The sequence below is a fragment of the Mirounga leonina genome, unplaced genomic scaffold (genome assembly GCF_011800145.1).
Source record: "Mirounga leonina isolate KUSES-001 unplaced genomic scaffold, KU_Mleo_1.0 Mir_176, whole genome shotgun sequence".
NCBI classification, from domain to species: Eukaryota; Metazoa; Chordata; class Mammalia; order Carnivora; family Phocidae; genus Mirounga; species Mirounga leonina.
Genome location: NW_023270454.1, coordinates 39,447,539 through 39,465,146, shown reverse-complemented (window position 1 = coordinate 39,465,146; position 17,608 = coordinate 39,447,539). Strand labels below are relative to the sequence as shown.

The following is a 17,608-nucleotide window of genomic DNA, read 5'->3' as shown; positions in this document are numbered from 1 at the left end:
TATATTTGTGACACCATGGATTTGGTATTCTAGTTATGTGTATTAGAAAAAAAAAAAAAAAACAACACAAAAACCTGACCGTTAAAAGAAGTGTTACTCAAGTACCACCTAACATTATCACAAGACCCACTGGTTATATACACATGGCACTTTGGAAAATGCTAGTCTGTGGGCACCAACTAGCTAATCTGACAAAGTTAGCTAATGGGGCAGGGTTGGACAGCCCACCTGGGTTCCCAGGTAACTAGTCCACTGAATGATGGCCTTCCAGAAATTGTTTCTTGATTTCTCTGCATTAGGAATTGATAACTTTGCTCCGGAGCATGGCAAGCACGAGGAGGCAGGGCTGTGGTAGGCTGTGGAGGGGCAGTTCTTTGGGGGCGTTTGGAGCCGGGCAGTCTACTAAGAGATACATTGTGCGGGGGGCCAGGGGCATCCCTTCACTGTAGTGTTGGTGCATCCTTCTAGGAAGGGCAGATGATTGCCTGAAAGTATATATTACTGCTAGCTGGGCCTCCTGGGGGTTGCTTGGGAGAATCATTAACTATTGCTAAATAAATCCCTCTTGCTGCACGGAGCTGTGCTGGCGCCAAGCAATTCCACCGCCAGTGGCTGCAGCTGTTGTGGGGAACAGTTGCCTTTCTCTTTGAGGTGCTTCCCCGGCCCCCTCCCCTAAAGTGAGTTTCCTATCCTCACAGTGGCCTCTTTTCAGTCAACAATTCCTGACAAATTAGTGGCATTACATCCTACTCTTGTTTTTATGGTACAACAGGCTGAGAGTATTCCCCCCAGCCCTGCCCCCCCCACCTCCGCCCCAGTTCACACCATGAATGTGGGGCACTTGTTTGGGGAACCTTGGGCCTGAAGTTCTGACCACAAAAATAAATCATGACCTTTAATTTATTAGACAAGGCAAAATCTTAATTATTTTTAGAGGTGCTGTATTTTGGGGGAGGAGAACAAGCACTGAGATGTAAAACGCACAAGTTCCCTGCATCAGCATCATCGGCAACAAGTAGGGATTGAAGGAAATTTTCAGCAACCGGTAAGGATTGGATGGTTGAAATGTTCAAACACCATTAACAATATTCTCACTTTTTAAAAAGTATTTGCCTGGTGGCTAATGCCTTGGTAACCCATCTTCTTACTGTCGCTATTTCTGGGTCCTATCTTCAAGAAACTCACGTTGTAAAACTGGAAAGCAGAGCAATCACACCCAGGAATTCCAGCCTACAGGAACAGTAGGGAAGACGGGCAAGAATCTTACCACTAAGGGGTGATTAGGCAAGGCCAGAAGCAGTGGTAGTTCGGCTGTGATTCCAGAGTTCCTGCATTTTTTTCTCTCTCCTGCTTATTGACTGGCCTTCCTGGCAGAGGCACGATATATGTAATAGGAAGGTTAACGGAGATGGAAGAAGATGCAGGGAGAATCCCAACTCCTGCTCAAGAATGAGCTCTTTGCACCTGCATTCCCAGTGCCGTGCAAAAAGCAACCTCTGCGGATGGGCGAATGCTAACAACGCCGCCGTTTTCCTCCAGCTTCAGCAACAGGGTAATTCCGCAAGCAAGGCGGGCTCGTCGGACGACTCAGAAGGGGATCAGTACTCCGATTATAGTCTGGGAGCACCGGCATCGTCACTTAGCTGGGTCGCAAAACCAAGTCCCAAAGGTGGAGGCCTGCAGTTTGCTTAAGTAACGACTCCGAGGTAGGAGAGGGCCCGCTACTCTCTAGACCCTCACAGGCTGTCTTTCTGGGACACTCTCCCGGGCTTCCAACACCCCCAGCCCTCGATTTTTTCTCTCTCTTAAATTGGAAGCGGGAACTTTAAAAATCATTACTGACTTTTTAAAAGGAAATCCTTGGGAGTCACACTTCTCCGCAAGAGCCACAGAAATGGTGCTGTGGCCCCGACAGCTGTGGGCTCCGGCGTGGAGGAGCCAGTCCCTTCCATCTGGGAGACCCGGGCGGGGAGGGCCGCAGGGGCGTGAGAAAGGCTTTTCTGTATTCAGAGCACTAGCCCAGGGGAGCCGCATGCTTCTCCGCCGGCCTTCCCTCCGCGCAGCGGGCCGCGAGGGAGCAGATGCGCCCACGCCGTCGGGGGGGGGGCGACGCGAGGCGCGGCGGACCGGGAGCTGGGGGCGGGGAGACCGCGGCCTTTCACGCCCCGGCTCTCCCCGGAGGGGCCTCGCGGCCCCGAGGCCCCGCCCACGGCCCGCCCCTCTGTCTGCCGCGGGCTTCCTCTCCCGCTCCCTCTGCCCCCGTCTCCCTCCACGCTCCGCCCCCCCGCAACCCCCTCCCCGGTCCCGTCTGCCTCCCGCCCTCCCGTGCGGAGCGCGCTGGAGGCTGGGCCCGGGTCGGCGGCCGTGGGGGCGGCGCGGAGACCCGGCGCGCGGGAAGGGGCCCGCCGCGGTCTCGGGCAGCAAAGGGCAGCCGCGGCTGGTGTCCTTTGAGGGCGGGCGGAACTGTGTGGTAACGAAAGTAGCTGCCTCCTACCCCTTCCTCCCCACCTCGCGCGCCGCCCCCTGGCCCCAGCTCCGTTTGCTTCCATTTACCCAGGCCGTCTTCTCGAGATTCCTGCTGAATAGAAAAGGTAATTCATTAGAAGTCGTACCACCACCGCGGCCCTGCGGGCCCCCCCCCCCCCCCCGCCCCGCCGCCCCGCCGCCCCGCCGCCCCGCCGCCCCGCCGCCCCGCCGCCCCGCCGCCCCGCCCCGAAACTCCTAGTGGTTATTTTTGTTCTTTAGCCCAGGTTAAGCTAAATACATTCCCGGGAAGCCATCTGGTCTGGTTCCCGGGATCCCTTCGTATGGTTTCCATTAAGCTCGCCAAACCGTGAGTTGAAAATGCAGCCTTGGAGACACTCAGGAACCTCCAGGATTTTTGCCTTTTCCAGCCTCGTTTAGAGAATCTCAGGCAGAGGGAGGTAAAAGCCTCTGTTTAAGTTCTGAGTCCAGTACCCTGTGGTCCTGGTCTTATGCTGTAATTAATAGGCTTTACTACTCCAAGGAAATACAATTCTCCGTGTTAACTGGTATCATTCATTCACTGATTCATTCATTCATTATTTGTTTGCTATATGCGAAGCATTGCTTATTAGAATTCTGTTTTAATTCTAAAACTCTTATGTTAACAGCTTTACAGATGAGTTTACACGATAACCTGGCCACAGAAATTGAGTTCGACCAGCAACATTTGTGTGGTTGGATTTACACCTTTCCTTTGTTGTCTCCCATTCCACTACCCGCCACAGACAAAAAACAAATATTAGGTTGTGGGAAAATATTCCCTTACACATGAACTGGGGTTTGTGGTCCAAGAGAAAAGGAACCAGTCAGGTTCATAAAATCATAGTGTCATAATTGCGAAGTTCCTTAGAATTCATCAAAAATAAGCCTGTTGGTTTATTGAGAAGACTCAGAAAGTGTAGGCGCTCAGAGGTCACTGGGCTTTCAGTACTGTGGCCTAATTCGGGGAGGAGCCCGAGACATCAAGTGCCTTATCACATACTGCAAAAAGGACTTCGATCAAACTCAGTTCAGTTGTAGGACATCCTCTCTCTCCGGCTCTTCCCTCTGCAGTTTTCCCTGTGTGCTCTGCTCTGGCTCTCACCTGTGGGGAGTTACAGCCCTTTCTTGCCTCCCCTAACCTAGGCTTCACTCCCTTCTTGCTCTTTCTCTTCCTTCCTATCTCCCCACCCCACCCGAGCCCTGACTATGAGATTTTATTTGGGTTTTTTAAAGTGAAACCAGGTGCTGCCTAAAACAAAAGCAAAGTAATAAGAAGGAAAGACTATCCAACGCCTAAGGAATGTGCTGAGTTTTATGACTCAGGCTGTCCTGGCAAAGAACTCCGACTTACATGGAGAGGTGGGTGGCACAGAGCTCGGACCATACATGGCAGCCCCGGCCTCCCCAGATAGGCACGGTCAAGGCAGCCTGTGACTCATTTTCATAAAACCAGAGACTCCTGTTCCTTGTGGGACAAGACTTCCTGGAGGCTAGAGCCAAAGGATCTTCAACTTTTCCCTATGGGGACCGTTCAGCCTGACCTAGCAGGGGCCACCTTGAGGTTTGCAGGGGAAGGGAGCCCGGGCAGAAGGCCCTCCCCCGGGAAAGAAAACAGGCTTGCTGGACTTGGGCAAGGGTTTTGGTGCACTGAAGTGCTGAGTAATGCGTATGCTGCAAAGCACCATGAAAGTTAGCTTGTATAGTACTGGAGGCGGTGGCTTGGGAGCTCCAGGTGACACAGGATTGTCACAGTGCCTTGGAGGAGGGGAATGTGGCCCAGCTGCTGGGAGCCCAAGGGGTGTTTGCTCTCTCTGCAGTAACGTGAGATGAAGAGCACAGGAAAGGCTGGTCCGATTCGGGCACCGTTTGTGGGTGACATTGCTAATGCAATCAGGAGTAAGAGCAGGACTGGGGGGGGTCTACATAAACACCCGAGAGACCCCCAGGCACGCATTGGCACATTCTGGGAATTCTTTGCACATGAGCATAGTAACGGGGTGAGGTGCACATTTTTTCAGTTACTAAGAGACAGGCTGAGAGCGCTCAGGAGAATGTCCGTCCTGGCAGAGGTGGTGGGAGGGGTCCGAACTTGGGTGACAAGGATGTGTTTGTGCTTCCTTCATTACACAGGCCTGGCTGGAACGGGACCGATCGTGCTGCTTCTGGTGCCCGCCACCTCAGAGAAGGCTGTCACTTTTGGAATGAGAATGAATCTTGCCTGGCATAAAGGAGATCTCCGTGCGGCAGCCTCTTAGAGTGGGGCCTTATTTTTCCTTTTCTTCTTTCCTTGTTTTCTTTTCCCTTTCCGTGGAATACCCGTTGAAAAGCTCCAGTGACCATTCCATAATTGTAGGAGAAGCTCTGCTCCACTTTTTCATTAAAGTCTACTTACCTGGAAAAAGAAAGTCTTTTAAGGACCATGACTTCATAAATATTTATTTATAGTGTGAGCAGAACTCTGGTTCTGCAGGAGAATGGGCTCATTCAGTTTTATTTATGATGTGACACTCGGGTGAGTGACATCCGTCATCTGGGTCGGTCCTCCGCTCTGTTCCACTGAAGCATGTTTATGGAGTGATTATGCCTGCAGATATTTGCTATATTTAGCCCCTCTCCTCCCCTAACCCCCTCTTAGCCCTTTCAACTCCCCACACCAGCCAAAAGCCAAGCTTGTGGTCCAGGGAAGATTTGAACCCTAATGACAAGGCACAGGGGCTTGAACAAATGCAGCGGGAGCCGGGAGGCAATTAGAGCAGGAACGACGGCCGTTATTATAGCATTCGTACACTAAGGTGCTTGTGCTGGGCCTGCGTCTAGCACGTGAGGTCTCTCAGCTGGGCAGGAAGTGCTTGACAGGTGATGGGCGCAAGCCTGAGTGACGGATGCAGATGGATCCTTAGGAAACTTTCCTTCCCAGGGAGCTTTCTCTGGACAGACTCTCGCAACCCTCAGATCTGTCACTCTGCACCTGGGGCTCTGGGGGCAGGGGATGGTAGGAGCCCTGTGACCTCTGCTGGGTCAAGGTTTCTGGTGTAACCCGAGGCTGTCCCCACTCAGCCACACCTGGTCCCTGGCTGGGGGCTGGCAGTTGCCCTTCATCAGCTGGGGAGGAGGGAGGGCCACCTTTGGCTTCTAGCTTTACAGCAGCACATGCCCCGGCCTAGGCATTCCAGGCTGGCCCCGGGCCCGCTCCGGGCTCCGTGCTCCCTGTGATCAGCTTGGTCACCTATTGTTTATCCTGGGAAGGGCCAGGTCTTGGCACAGAGGCCTGAAGTGTTGCCAGCATTTTATTTTTAGAGACAGGAAAATGTTTGCTTTTTGGCAGCTGCTTTTTTTTCTTTTTTCTTTTTTTTCTTTTTGGCATACTCCGGGATGGCATAAAAAAGTTCAAATGAGAGATTCCAAGCCTTAAACTCATAGCATATGACATAGGCAATAGGCCCATGAACCTCTCAACAGTAGTCTTTGTGGAGCTAAGACCTTTCATTAGCAGGCCTCTCGTGCGGAGTGAATCCGCGGGCTCCCCCAGGGGCAGCAAGAGGCCTCTCGTCCACAGACCCCACGGACTGGACGTCTAATGAGGCCCTTTACCGTGCGGTCAGCTGGCCTGAGATTTTGTAGTTCTTACCTCCGTTCATTTCCTTCCCGACCAATTCATAATGTAGTCCAACTCAGTGGACGGAGTAAGAAAGCCAATCAGCCTGCCGAACCCGATGTTTGTCCCCCCTCCTCAGACCCACTGTCATTGTCGTCATGATGACTGGTGCAAAGCAGCCAGCTTCCATGGCGCAAAGCGCATCACTATACTCAGTGCATTTCCATGTTTTATTGGAATTACTATTTGCCCCAACACGGTCTCTCTTAAAACATATTTTTGAAGGTCTTGTGATTCTAGCTACTCATGATTTATCTGAAAGCCTCTTGTAAACTGTAATGACATACTAAGCAAAGGTGAAATGGAATAGAAAAGAAAAACCAGAAACAGAATCACAAATAACAGAGAAGGAACTGGTGGTTGCTGGAGGAGGAGGGGGTGGTGGGGATGGGTGAAATAGGGGAAGAGAATTGAGAGGTGCAAACTTCCAGATCTAAAATAAATCATGGAGATGAAAAGTACAGCCTAGGGAATGTAGTCAATGATATTGTAATAACTCTGTGTGGTGACAGATGGTGAGTATACTTACCGTGGTGAGCACTGAGTAACGTATAGAATTGCCAAATCACTATGTTGTACACTTGAAACTGATACAACATTGTATGTAAATTATACTTCCATAATAAAGTTTTTAAAAAGTAAAGAATTGGGTTTTTTTTTCCTAAGATTTTATTTATTTATTTGACAGAGAGACGGAGAGAGGGAACACAAGCAGGGGGAGTGGAAGAGGGAGAAGCAGGCTTCCCGCGGAGCAAGGAGCCCGATGCGGGACTCGATCCCAGGACCCTGGGATCATGACCTGAGCCGAAGGCAGTCGCTTAACCAACTGAGCCACCCATGCGCCCTCTTTTTTTTTTTTTTTTAAGATTTTATTTATTTATTCATGAGAGACAGAGAGAGAGAGAGAGAAGCAGGCTCCCAAGGAGCAGGGAGCCCAATGTGGGGCTCGATCCCAGGACCCTGGGTTCATGACCTGAGCCGAAGGCAGACGCTTAACGACTGAGCCACCCAGGCGCCCCAAGAATTGTTTTCTACCTTCCTTTCCCTCCAACCCTTTCAAAAATTACTTTTTCTTCATTGAAGTATAGTTGACACACAATGTTGCATTGGGTGCAGGTGTACAACACAGTGATTTGACAAGTCTACATGTTACGCTGTGTTCATCACAAGTGTAGTTACCATCTGTCTCCATACCAGTTGTCTCTATTGCAATACCATTGACTATACTCCCCATGCCATATCTTTCATCCCCATAATGTATTCATTCCATAACTGGAAGCCTGTACCTCCCATTCCTCTCATTTTGCTCATCTCTCCCCACCCCACCATGGCACCACCACAAAAATAACCTTTTAATTTCACAAAAGTTAAACACATACGTCTGGGGCATCTGGCTGGCTCAGCTGGTAGAGCATGTGATTCTTGATCTTGGGGTCATGAGTTTTGAGCCCCAGGGTGGGCATAGAGCTTAACTTAAAAAAATACATTCTTTTTTGCCACTTGATTACCTTTTATATTCATATTTCTTTTTGCTGGAGTATATCCTTTGGTAGGTTATTCTTTTGTTCTCTTTCCTCTGCTAGAAAGTATCTTGTGGATAATTTTGAGGGCTTGTATGTCTGAGAATATAGTTTAATCTCTCTCTTGAGTGTGAGTTTGGCTTGTTATACAATTCTGAGTTTGAATTTATTTTTCTTGAACATTTCTAAGCTGTCGTTCCATTATTTTCTTGAACCTTCTATGGTTGATCTGAATTTCACTCCTTCATAGGTAATCTATCTGTATCCTATTTTACCTTTCAGGACTTTTTCATTTTGATGTTCTGGAGTTTTCTTTTTCACATCTTTTCCACCTTGATGTTCTGGAGTTTTATTATGATATCTCTATGTGTCAGTTTATTTTTAAAGTTTATCCTCCTTGGGACTGATAGGCTCTTTCAGTCAGAGAGCTCCAGTCTTTCTTTAGTTCTAGGATGTGGGGCAGTAAGGAAAAAACCAGAAAAGTTACATGGATCTATATACCAGAGTGCTAAGGAGGGGAGGAAATGGACTGGGTGGCCTGAGTATTGGAGGGGGAATTTTAAGGGGTTCTAGAGAGAGGGAGAAGAGTAAGATTTGGAGGGATTCGTTGCCAGTAAGGTGAAGAAAATGTCAGAAGATTTTTAAGATTTTACATGTACATCAAGAGTATATCCCCCTCTTTGGTGTTCTATGGAGAGGCTAAGACTTGAATTGCTGTTTCTGCTTTTTCTTTGGGACTGTTTCTTCTGTGATTTGATGCTGAGACTGAGCCAGAAGACTGCCTTGGATTAATTAGTTACAGAAACAATTATTATTAAACATTAAGCAAGTATCTTTCTCTCTCTCTCTCTCCTCTCTTAACTTCTCTCCAGACCACAGGTTCTTCTTTTATATGATGAGGAAATGGAATTAGATGCTCTGAAGTTCTGCCACTTCTCTGACTCTCATTCCCTCCCTCTTCCTCATCTTTCATTTACCTACTTAAACATTTTTTAATGGCTAATAGCTTATAAGAAGCATAGACAAATAGTTTGCTCACTCATTCTGTAATCTAATTAGTCATCAAATGAGCTGATTATAGATTTGGACAGAGAAGACAGCACGTGACCAAGCTTCTAACAGGTTAGGACTGCTGTATGTCTGGCATGTGAAGCTCTGCCAACCTCCCCAGTAGCTACTGCTCTAGACCGAGAAATTCATTCCACTGATTCTCTTGGTCCACCCACTGGAGTTGATAAGTGGCATAGAGGAGACATTAGGGAAAGGCTCAACTTGTAACAGCATCTCTGAGCAAACAAACGCAGAAGATGCCAACAAAATTAAAGTTATTCTTCTTGAAACCTAATCATTGAATCAGTTTGTATTTTATCACACACACGTCTTACCTCTTAAACAGCACTAAAAATAGTTACTAAACTTTTAAAAGTGTGAGGTATATAGGAGTCCTCATCGAGGGTCCAAATTCTTCTAGGAGATTTGGATTGCAAGATGGCTATTTCTTCCACTTCTAAATATACACATTAAAGTGTTTGATATGAAGAGACAGTAAACATATGTAGCCTCTATAATCTGAATTACTCACTTTCTGAGCTAAACAGTAATTAGGGCTTGAGTAGCTGCAGCCCCACCACCCCTGACAAATACTGAGCTCTGAGTTGATAGACGTGGCTATTCTCATTAGAATTTGAGGCAAGCCTAAGTAGGAATGCAGTGCATCATATTAATACCATTTTGATGTGTGGTGTGACCCTTTTCAGATGACTCAATACATAGCGATTGAGTGTTGGCAGGTGGGTGCCTGATGGTCTTGGGTAGGTTGGGAGATGATGATGGGAATGAACTCTCAAGTGCTGAGACTATCAAGGTCAAGCTCTGCTGGCTCTCCCTATTCTAGACTGAGGAATTTGTTCCATAGATTCTCTAGGTGCACCCATTGGAGTTGATGTGGGACATAGAGGAGAGAGATTTGGAAAAGGGAAACAACTCATGTTCATCCGACAAAAGCATCTCTGAAGGCAGAAGATGCACACAACATTAAGTTCAGGAATCCTATGAAAATAGAGGGCAGCCAAGTGAAAGCGGTTCACTTGGATCTTCAAGGGAATTGGGTATTTCTTCAAGTTGCCATCAGCATTTCTTCTTTTCTGGAATGCAAGGTTTTCTGTACGTTGTGTGTACCCAGTCCTCTGTCCATCTCCAGAGAGGGTATGTGCTTTCCAAATTATAGATATTCCTGCCCTTCTGCAAAAAGTGTGATAGTGTAAGGTTTTTAAGACTCCGTTTTACAAAAAAAACAACCACGTATTTACTTTATAATCTCATGATGCTGTACGGTATTTTCAATTTTGGGTTAATCTATAGTGGATCATAGCTCCTAACTCCTTAGATTTCCTCCATTCTCCTTTATCTTCTGTCTAGTCTTTATGTTCAACAAGTGTGCTCTATACATTTGTATGTAAATGCTCTTCTGGGATTTGGTGCCCGAGGAAAGCATCCATTTTTAAAGGGAGAGATTCTGAAATAATACCCATCCCCTTGTCTTGAAAATGTAGGTTTTCATATAACAACGTTTGTAAAAGCAGGCCCACCTCTCAAGAAACACGTGACAAGTATCTAGCAGATGTCGTGACTGCAAAGCATTCCCCTAAAAACCCCTGAATTTTCACTTCTCTGGACTTGCTGCTTTACTGGAAGAGGCCGCCATGGTGACATACACCCTCTGCTTCTCAAAGTGAGGTCTGTGAGGCTCTGCCAGATGGTCTCCTTCAGAATAAATGCTTTCAATATGATAATGTTTATATTTGTGTTTCTGGCATGAATTAATAATTTTCTCATGATATTTAATGAAAAACAGATTATTTCATTTCTATCTCATAAAATCCAGTACCTTTCTTTCCATTATGTCTGATGAGGGTGATTTTTCTCCTGTTGGGGGGATGACAGCAAGCAGGGTTAGAATAATTGAGCTGTAGCTCTTTTTCCCCAGCTGAAGAAGTGGTGTACAGCCTAGAAGGATTTGAGATCCGTTGCTCTCCACAAAGGTCGGGTTTGCAAAGCCTTAGAAAGGGACAGTCAGTCAGGGCTCCAACATAAACAACCTCTCTTAAGCTTCAAGATTTACCCCCTGGGTCTAATATTCTGGAATTTGGTGACTAAGTCTGTGCTCTCTGGCCACATCCATCATTTTTTTTTTTTTTTTAGAGACCTATCATATTCCCTTGTAAGCCTTCATCTTTCCACACTGAAATCCTTATTTTATTATTCTAGCCCCAGTAGAGGGGGGCTGGGGACTGACTTTCCATCTCTTGACCATCTTTTTTGCATTTTTCTAGATTCTCATATTTAGAAGAAGTGCTACTAAATTTTTTTCCGTGCAGCCCATTTCCTGCCGATGTCTTTGGCTAACAGAAATTGGTCCAGGCAGACTCAGCATGGTGTGAAGACAGACTTCATGCACTTCAAAGGATGTTATATCAAAAGTGATATGGAAAATTGGTGTGGAGTGTGGCTGGGGATTGTAATGTCAGCAGCTTACGCTTCTCCTCTTTGAAGGCATGTGAAGTAGGGAAAGGGGAAAGGGTAGATTTCCTTGAGAGAGAAGGGAAGATGGGGCATCTTTTGGCAGGGGCCAGGCATCCATGATTTTTTTTCTCACTACCAAACTTAATACAAGAGCAGTCTTCTCTCCTTGTCACCAGATCCTCACTGTCAATTCATTCTTTTACGTATAGGAGTTCGGTTTCCATCCCCAACCTATCACTGAAACCGCATCCTCAAAGATCATCAAATTGGTAAAAGCTAAAATCCAACTTCACCCTACTCATCCCTCTGTCCGATGTCATATAAAAGTCTCTCTATCCTTGGCTTCTCTGAGATACTGCCTTTGTCTATGCCTTCTGTGCTGATTTCTTCTAAGTCTCCTGAGTTGCTTCCTCCTGCTTCTCCACTAAGGTGGCATCTCCCAGCATCCTGCCTTTGGCGCCTCTGCCATTGTTTTGTTGGTGCCATCGCCACCCCGATGTCATCGCCACCCCGATGTCATCGCCACCCCGATGTCATCGCCCTGTCCGCTGGCCCCACCTCTCATCTTTGCATCCACACATCTGATCATGAACTTTCTTCTGAGCTCTGGAATAAATTGTTTACAGTCTTTCCTACGAAAAATGTCCCATTCACGCAGGAAGCTATTGCAAGACACCTGGCAAGGATGCTCAGGACCTGCACCAGGATGTTAAGTGTGGAAAGACTGGATTGATTCGTGAAATACTTGGCAGATAAGCACAACTCTGATGGATTGGCCAAAGAAAGGGAGGAAGAGAAAGGAGGAGGAGAGAGAAAAGGGGGCAAAGTTGAGCCCAGGTGTTATAGTTTGGGTCATTTGGAGGACGGTGTGCCCTTATTGAGCTAAGGAGTACATGGCTGAGGGGCAGGGGCAGGTCTGAGGGAGAGGATGATGGCTTCCCTTTAGGACATTCTGAACCTATCACATCTCTCTGCCTTTTTTGTCAATCAAATCTTCCTTTGGTAGGGCTGCTAGAATTATCTTCCTAAAACAAAGGTCAGATCATTACCATTCTCCTCCTCAAATTTTTTTTCTTAGCGCTTATTAACCACAGAGTAGTTTAGACATTTAGTCTCCTTAATGAGGGGTTTGAAGCCCTATGCAAGCTGGCTTTGTTTGGTTTCATTATAATCTTCTAGCACAACAGAACCCACCGTGCAATTTCTCACCTTCTTGCCTTTTCTCAAGCTGCTCTCTCAATCTGGAATGCCTCCCCACTTCTTCTGCCTAGAAAATTCCACTCATCATTTAGATTGCAGTTTGCATGGGATTACATCCCTCATAAAGCCTCCTCTCACCCTGGATGGAATTAGTAACTCTTGATTCACTTTTTCCACAGCAATGTAGGTGTATTTTTCCTGTTATTAGAATGCATTTGCTCAAATACTCATTTCTTCTGTTGGTTGATAAACTCTTCCAAGCTGGGAAACATATCTTCTATGTCCTTCTTTCATACCGGCTGCTTACACATGACTTCCCACATATTTGTTGCTCATTAAGTAATGAATACGAAGCAGAGAAATTGGTCAAGGTTAGAATGAAGGGGACTTTGGTTGGGCGAGAGGAGTGATCGGTAGGATAGACTTGGACTTGCTTTAGAATATGGCCAACTGGGATGGACACTCTGTGTGTGAAGAATAGTTGCGGGGGACAATAATGAGGGAGGCGATGGATTCTGGGTAATGTGAGGGGCTCATATTTAAAGACAGGATCTTGTGACACAAAGTCATGCATGTATACAATTTAGCCCTACTCACAGGCAGACAAGCGAAATTGTAAAGTCCTTCATCAGCAGGAAATTATTATTCTGCCCACTTAAAAAGATACATGGTCTCTTTGTGTAACCAAGACTCCCACATATTTAGCTCTTGGCAGCTGCTAGGTCTATTGTCTGATGCCATAAAGAGATGGGACCTTGACTGATAGTATGGTGATGACCCATTGCTGTGCCCATTTATTTAATTGTAGAAAAGATGGGCAGGGGGATATTCTGATTAATGGGATTTCTTTGACCCTTAATTATTCTTTTCATATGTTACTCTTTCATCAACCTGTATTTATTTTCAGCAGCACAAAGGAAAAATGAAAAAAAAATTATCTTTTAATAATGTGAATCCCAGAATAATAAAATTCATGGCCTTCCTTCTGGATGCTCTCACACAAATACGTATCTATTATGTTTATATCTATATTATGTATACACTGTATGCATTCTTTATATATATTTTCTATGTATCTGTGTAACTATCCATTGGTCCACGCTTAGCCCAGTCCTCATTAGCAAAAGGACTGACTGCTGGTTGTGGGTTAGAGATAGAAAGAAACAGAGATCACCCATATCCTGACTATTTTTACTTTCAATCAACTGTTTTCCATGAGGACAGATACTTCCCTGTTGAGCACCAGATGCCTGGGAGATATATGTACAAAAGATATACGTACGAAAACAACGCCAGGCAAACCAAATGTAATCATTTTATTTCTCTCTGAGGTCTGGCTGCCGACCCCTTTGTTGGACCCTCATTCATGGTAAGTTGGTACCTTTGAGAGATACCAGGCACCTCAGAAGGCTGAGGGATGACTCCTCTCTTCTGGCCTCATTTGGGCTCTCATGTGGCTTCCCCAGGTCAAGGAGGCTCTCTGAGGTGGGAGGCAGCCAATGTCCCTGTCAAGTGACTTCCCCCTGATGGAGTCCTAGAAGAGCTCAATTCCATCACAGAAATCAAAAAGCGAACCCCAGAGCGCAGACTCTATCATATAGAGCCTTCACTTGCTTCTCATGTGCGACTCCTTCCATTCCGTAGCATCATGACCCAGCACTGTCCTTGGCTCTGCCCAACTCCAACCACGGGGAAGGAGAAGAGCTTTGAGCTAACTCAGTAGGTTGGATATGTAGCCAACATTAGTTTAGAGGCCAAAGTGATGGCAATATTCTTGCCAAATATGATGATTTCATTGGATATCTATTGTTCCCCATCTCACAAACTCACCTTCTTAAGCCAGCCTCTGCTACAGTAACCAGCTATGGTCAGGTGTAATTGACAGCCCCTGACCTTAGCTTCACCACGCGCCTCTCGAGTTCTGAACCATTGGCTTCTTTGTCACCTTTGTGGCTGCCTTTGGGAACCTACTCAGCCATTCTAAATCATGGCCAAACCTGGAAGTGCAAGGCAGTTAACACTCTGAGGCTACTCTAGCCCCTTCTTTCTTCCACCCCTTGGGCTGTCAATTCTGAGATACATTTACACAGCTTCTCATGAGAGTTTCGGGAGGGATTGCATCCCCCTGGTTCACAGCAATGACCAGCTGGCCAACACATCTGGGGTTGGCTTTACCTTCTTACTTGCTTCACTCTTTCTAGTACCCCATTTTGTTTCTGGAATTGCTTTCCAAAATAAATCTCAAGGTTCTGCTTTTTAGGGGGATCTAGAAAATAGATTGGTGGGGGGAGCCTACAAATGCGATCAAACCCATTGCATGGAGAATGTTGTAACAGACATTCTATTTGAAGTGGGACGTAAGAGGACAGGGGCTTGTTGCTCCTTTATAATACACACTGAAAAGTCTGTGGACCACTAATTAGGAATTTCATTTAAAATTAAAATAAGAGCACACTGAAACCAAGTGATGGCATTCCCTGTCTAGAAATCTTTTAAGATCTGAAACCCATTGATCATTCTGGGGTGGTTTGGGTGGAGCCCTACATTGAAGCCAGAGGACGGCGAGATAAATTTCCCTGGTCCTAGACCAGTGGTTTCTGTTGGCTTTAATTGTCTGCTGATGGGGGTAGATCAGTTATTTCCCTGTGTCTCTGTAAACACGTGGAGCCTTTCCATCCAATGGAAGTCCCTGGGAGCTTTCATAATGTGTTTAGAGTTTTGATCTGAGAGTTTCTTGGATTTTTGTTGTTGTTGGTTTTGTTTTGTTTTGTTTTTAGAGAGAGAGAGAGAATCTCAAGCAGGCTTCATGCCTAGCACGGAGCCTGATGTGGGGCTCCATCTCACAACCCTGAGATCATGACCGGACCCTGAGATCATGACCTGAACCAAAATCAAGAGTCAGACACTCAACCGACGGGAGCCACTCAGGCACCCCGGGGGCTGAGAGTCTTCTTAAACAAGAGGCAGAATAAGCATATTTAGTATATTCTTCCGTTGCATTAAATCTAAAATATGTTTTTACTTGTCACAAGCAACTGTTCGCTGTTCTACAGAAAATAGTTGAACCGTGGTGGCAGAGAGCTCAGCAGTCACAGTCTTGCCAAGTCACCTGGAGGAGGCTGGAAGCAGCCAGTGGGCAGAAGGAGGGGGCGAAGTTAGAGGAATGCAGGCTAGTCCTTTCCATCCCCATCTGGTGACCTCTAACTCATCTAACCAAATTAAGTACCCACAGTTTGGTAAAATATGTTGAAGTCACCCTCCAGATGACCGCAGGTGAACCAAGCATGACGATTTTGTGTTTAATCAGAAAAGAAACATTTTAGACCTCCCAAACTCCGAAGTGGGCAGAAAAATATTTTTAGCCATTTTTTTTACCCCCACTGAGTCTGTTGTTGTCTGAAAACGTTGAGATGTCATTTTTGCTATGACTACCTTGCAAGGATTCTGCTTTGTGACCACTTCTGTTTCTGAACGCTGACTTTTGCTTGCTTAGAAAGAGTGACAGAATCATCGTTTATTATATGTTATCTGCTGGGGCGGGGGGGAAGGGGTCTTACAGATCATTTAGTTCAACCTATAGCTTCTGAATCAGGCCTCAAACTCAGGTGATCTGATTCCATGGCAATGGCCTTCAGGGCTGGAAAAGACTATCTGTAATCCAGATAGTCTCACTAACTAGGGCAGAAAGTCACCTGTTAGGGAGTGGCACAGGGGAAAATAAGTTTGAAATGTGAATTGAGGTGGACTCTGGTCTGGGTCAATAATTCTATTGAAAACTAAGAACTAATTAACGAATACTTACCTGAACTCTTATCAAAACAGAATTCCAAAGGGAATTCTTGGAAGTTGACTTTTTTTTCCCCCTTTGCAGCTCCGACCAATGTGAGCCACATTTGCATGTCCTGTTTTATAGACCCAGCTATCAAGAAAGAATTATGAATAGGAGATCTGCTACCTCATAAAGAAGAGGTCTTGATTGATAACTTGAGGCCATTCAGACCCCAGACCGGGGAAGAATGTGTCCCCTCAGTCCCCACAGTCACCACACCTTATTTACCCCAGGGGCTGCTTTATGGATACCTGCTTTGTTAGTTAATGGTAGTTATTTGCACAATAGACCTCATTTTGTGTAGGACTTTTCTGTTTTGAGGCAGTGGTATAAGTAAGAATGTTGGCTGGGGTCTCTGGAATATTTGTGGTTGATGGCTCTTTAGAATGGAGTCCAAATCCCCAAGGGCATTCTTTTATCCTGTGATTCTGCTTACAGGTTCTAAGGCACCCTTGGGAAGGTTCCAGTCTTCTGCAAGCACGATGTAGTCAGCCAGCTGCTATCCCCTTTCTTCCCTCTCTTCCCCTTTTGTATGCCTAGAACTCCTCGTGGGTCTCCTTCCTCCCTTAAGACTGACAGCCGGGGGCGCCTGGGTGGCTCAGTCGTTGAACCTCTGCCTTCGGCTCAGGTCGTGATCCCAGAGTCCTGGGATCGAGCCCCGCATCGTGCTCCCTGCTCCGCGGGAAGCCTGCTTCTCCCTCTCCCACTCCCCCTGCTTGTGTTTCCTGTCTCGCTGTGTCTCTCTCTCTCTGTCAAATAAATAAATAAAATCTTAAAAAAAAAAAAAAAAAAAAAGACTGATAGCCGGGGCGGGGGGAGGCGGGGGGCGGGGCTTTGAGTTCTGTTTCAGCGACTAATGACATGTGCCTTCTCCTTCAAATCATTCACAAGCCCCACATCACCTTCGGCAGGCAGGGGTTCTAATATGGTGCTTCTGTGGGTAAGGAGGTACCTGTGCTCATCAAACCCTGAAATTTCTCCCCACGCTCCTGTCTGTGACTAGCCCTGGGGCTCTGGTAAATCGTCAGGGAGTTTTTGGTGGCCAAGAAAAGGAGGCCTTGAGTCTTACCTTCAAGTATATTTATTTAACATGACAGTGGGAAAAGGATGTCTGATTTCAGATTAAATTCAGGAAGGGGCCACATGACTGGCCTGGAGCCGCCCCCATGCACCTGCAGCAATCTAGGGAAGCAGAAGGGTTAGCGGCCGTGGTCCGTTCCATCATGGATGGCTCCCGTCCCAGTCGTTCCTCAGTCACTGGAAGCCCATTAACGGGAGACCATTATGAAATTGATGACTTTTCTTTGTATTTCTGGCTTTTCTCAATCACAGGGCCCATGTGAGGTAGGTGTGGGATCTAAGAAAAAAAAAAAT

The 17,608-nt window shown here is 46.5% G+C and overlaps 1 protein-coding gene across 7 annotated transcripts in view; it reads left to right on the top strand.

Moving 5' to 3' along the window:
* CUNH4orf51 (chromosome unknown C4orf51 homolog) overlaps positions 1–6,470 on the top strand; it is a 40,641-nt gene extending 34,171 nt beyond the window's left edge. For 2 of the 7 annotated variants that reach the window (XM_035022963.1, XM_035022960.1), the window contains 2 exons: positions 1,540–1,706; positions 4,639–6,470. In XM_035022963.1, the coding sequence (XP_034878854.1) occupies positions 1,540–1,692 (153 nt within the window). In that variant the 3' untranslated portion in view covers positions 1,693–1,706; positions 4,639–6,470. Of the gene's footprint in view, positions 1–934; positions 1,707–2,292; positions 2,592–3,134; positions 3,376–3,887; positions 4,070–4,638 lie in introns of those variants that run through there. The other 5 variants (XR_004682445.1, XM_035022961.1, XR_004682446.1 and 2 more) reach the window with 5 other exon arrangements.
* Positions 6,471–17,608: the final 11,138 nt, after the last annotated feature.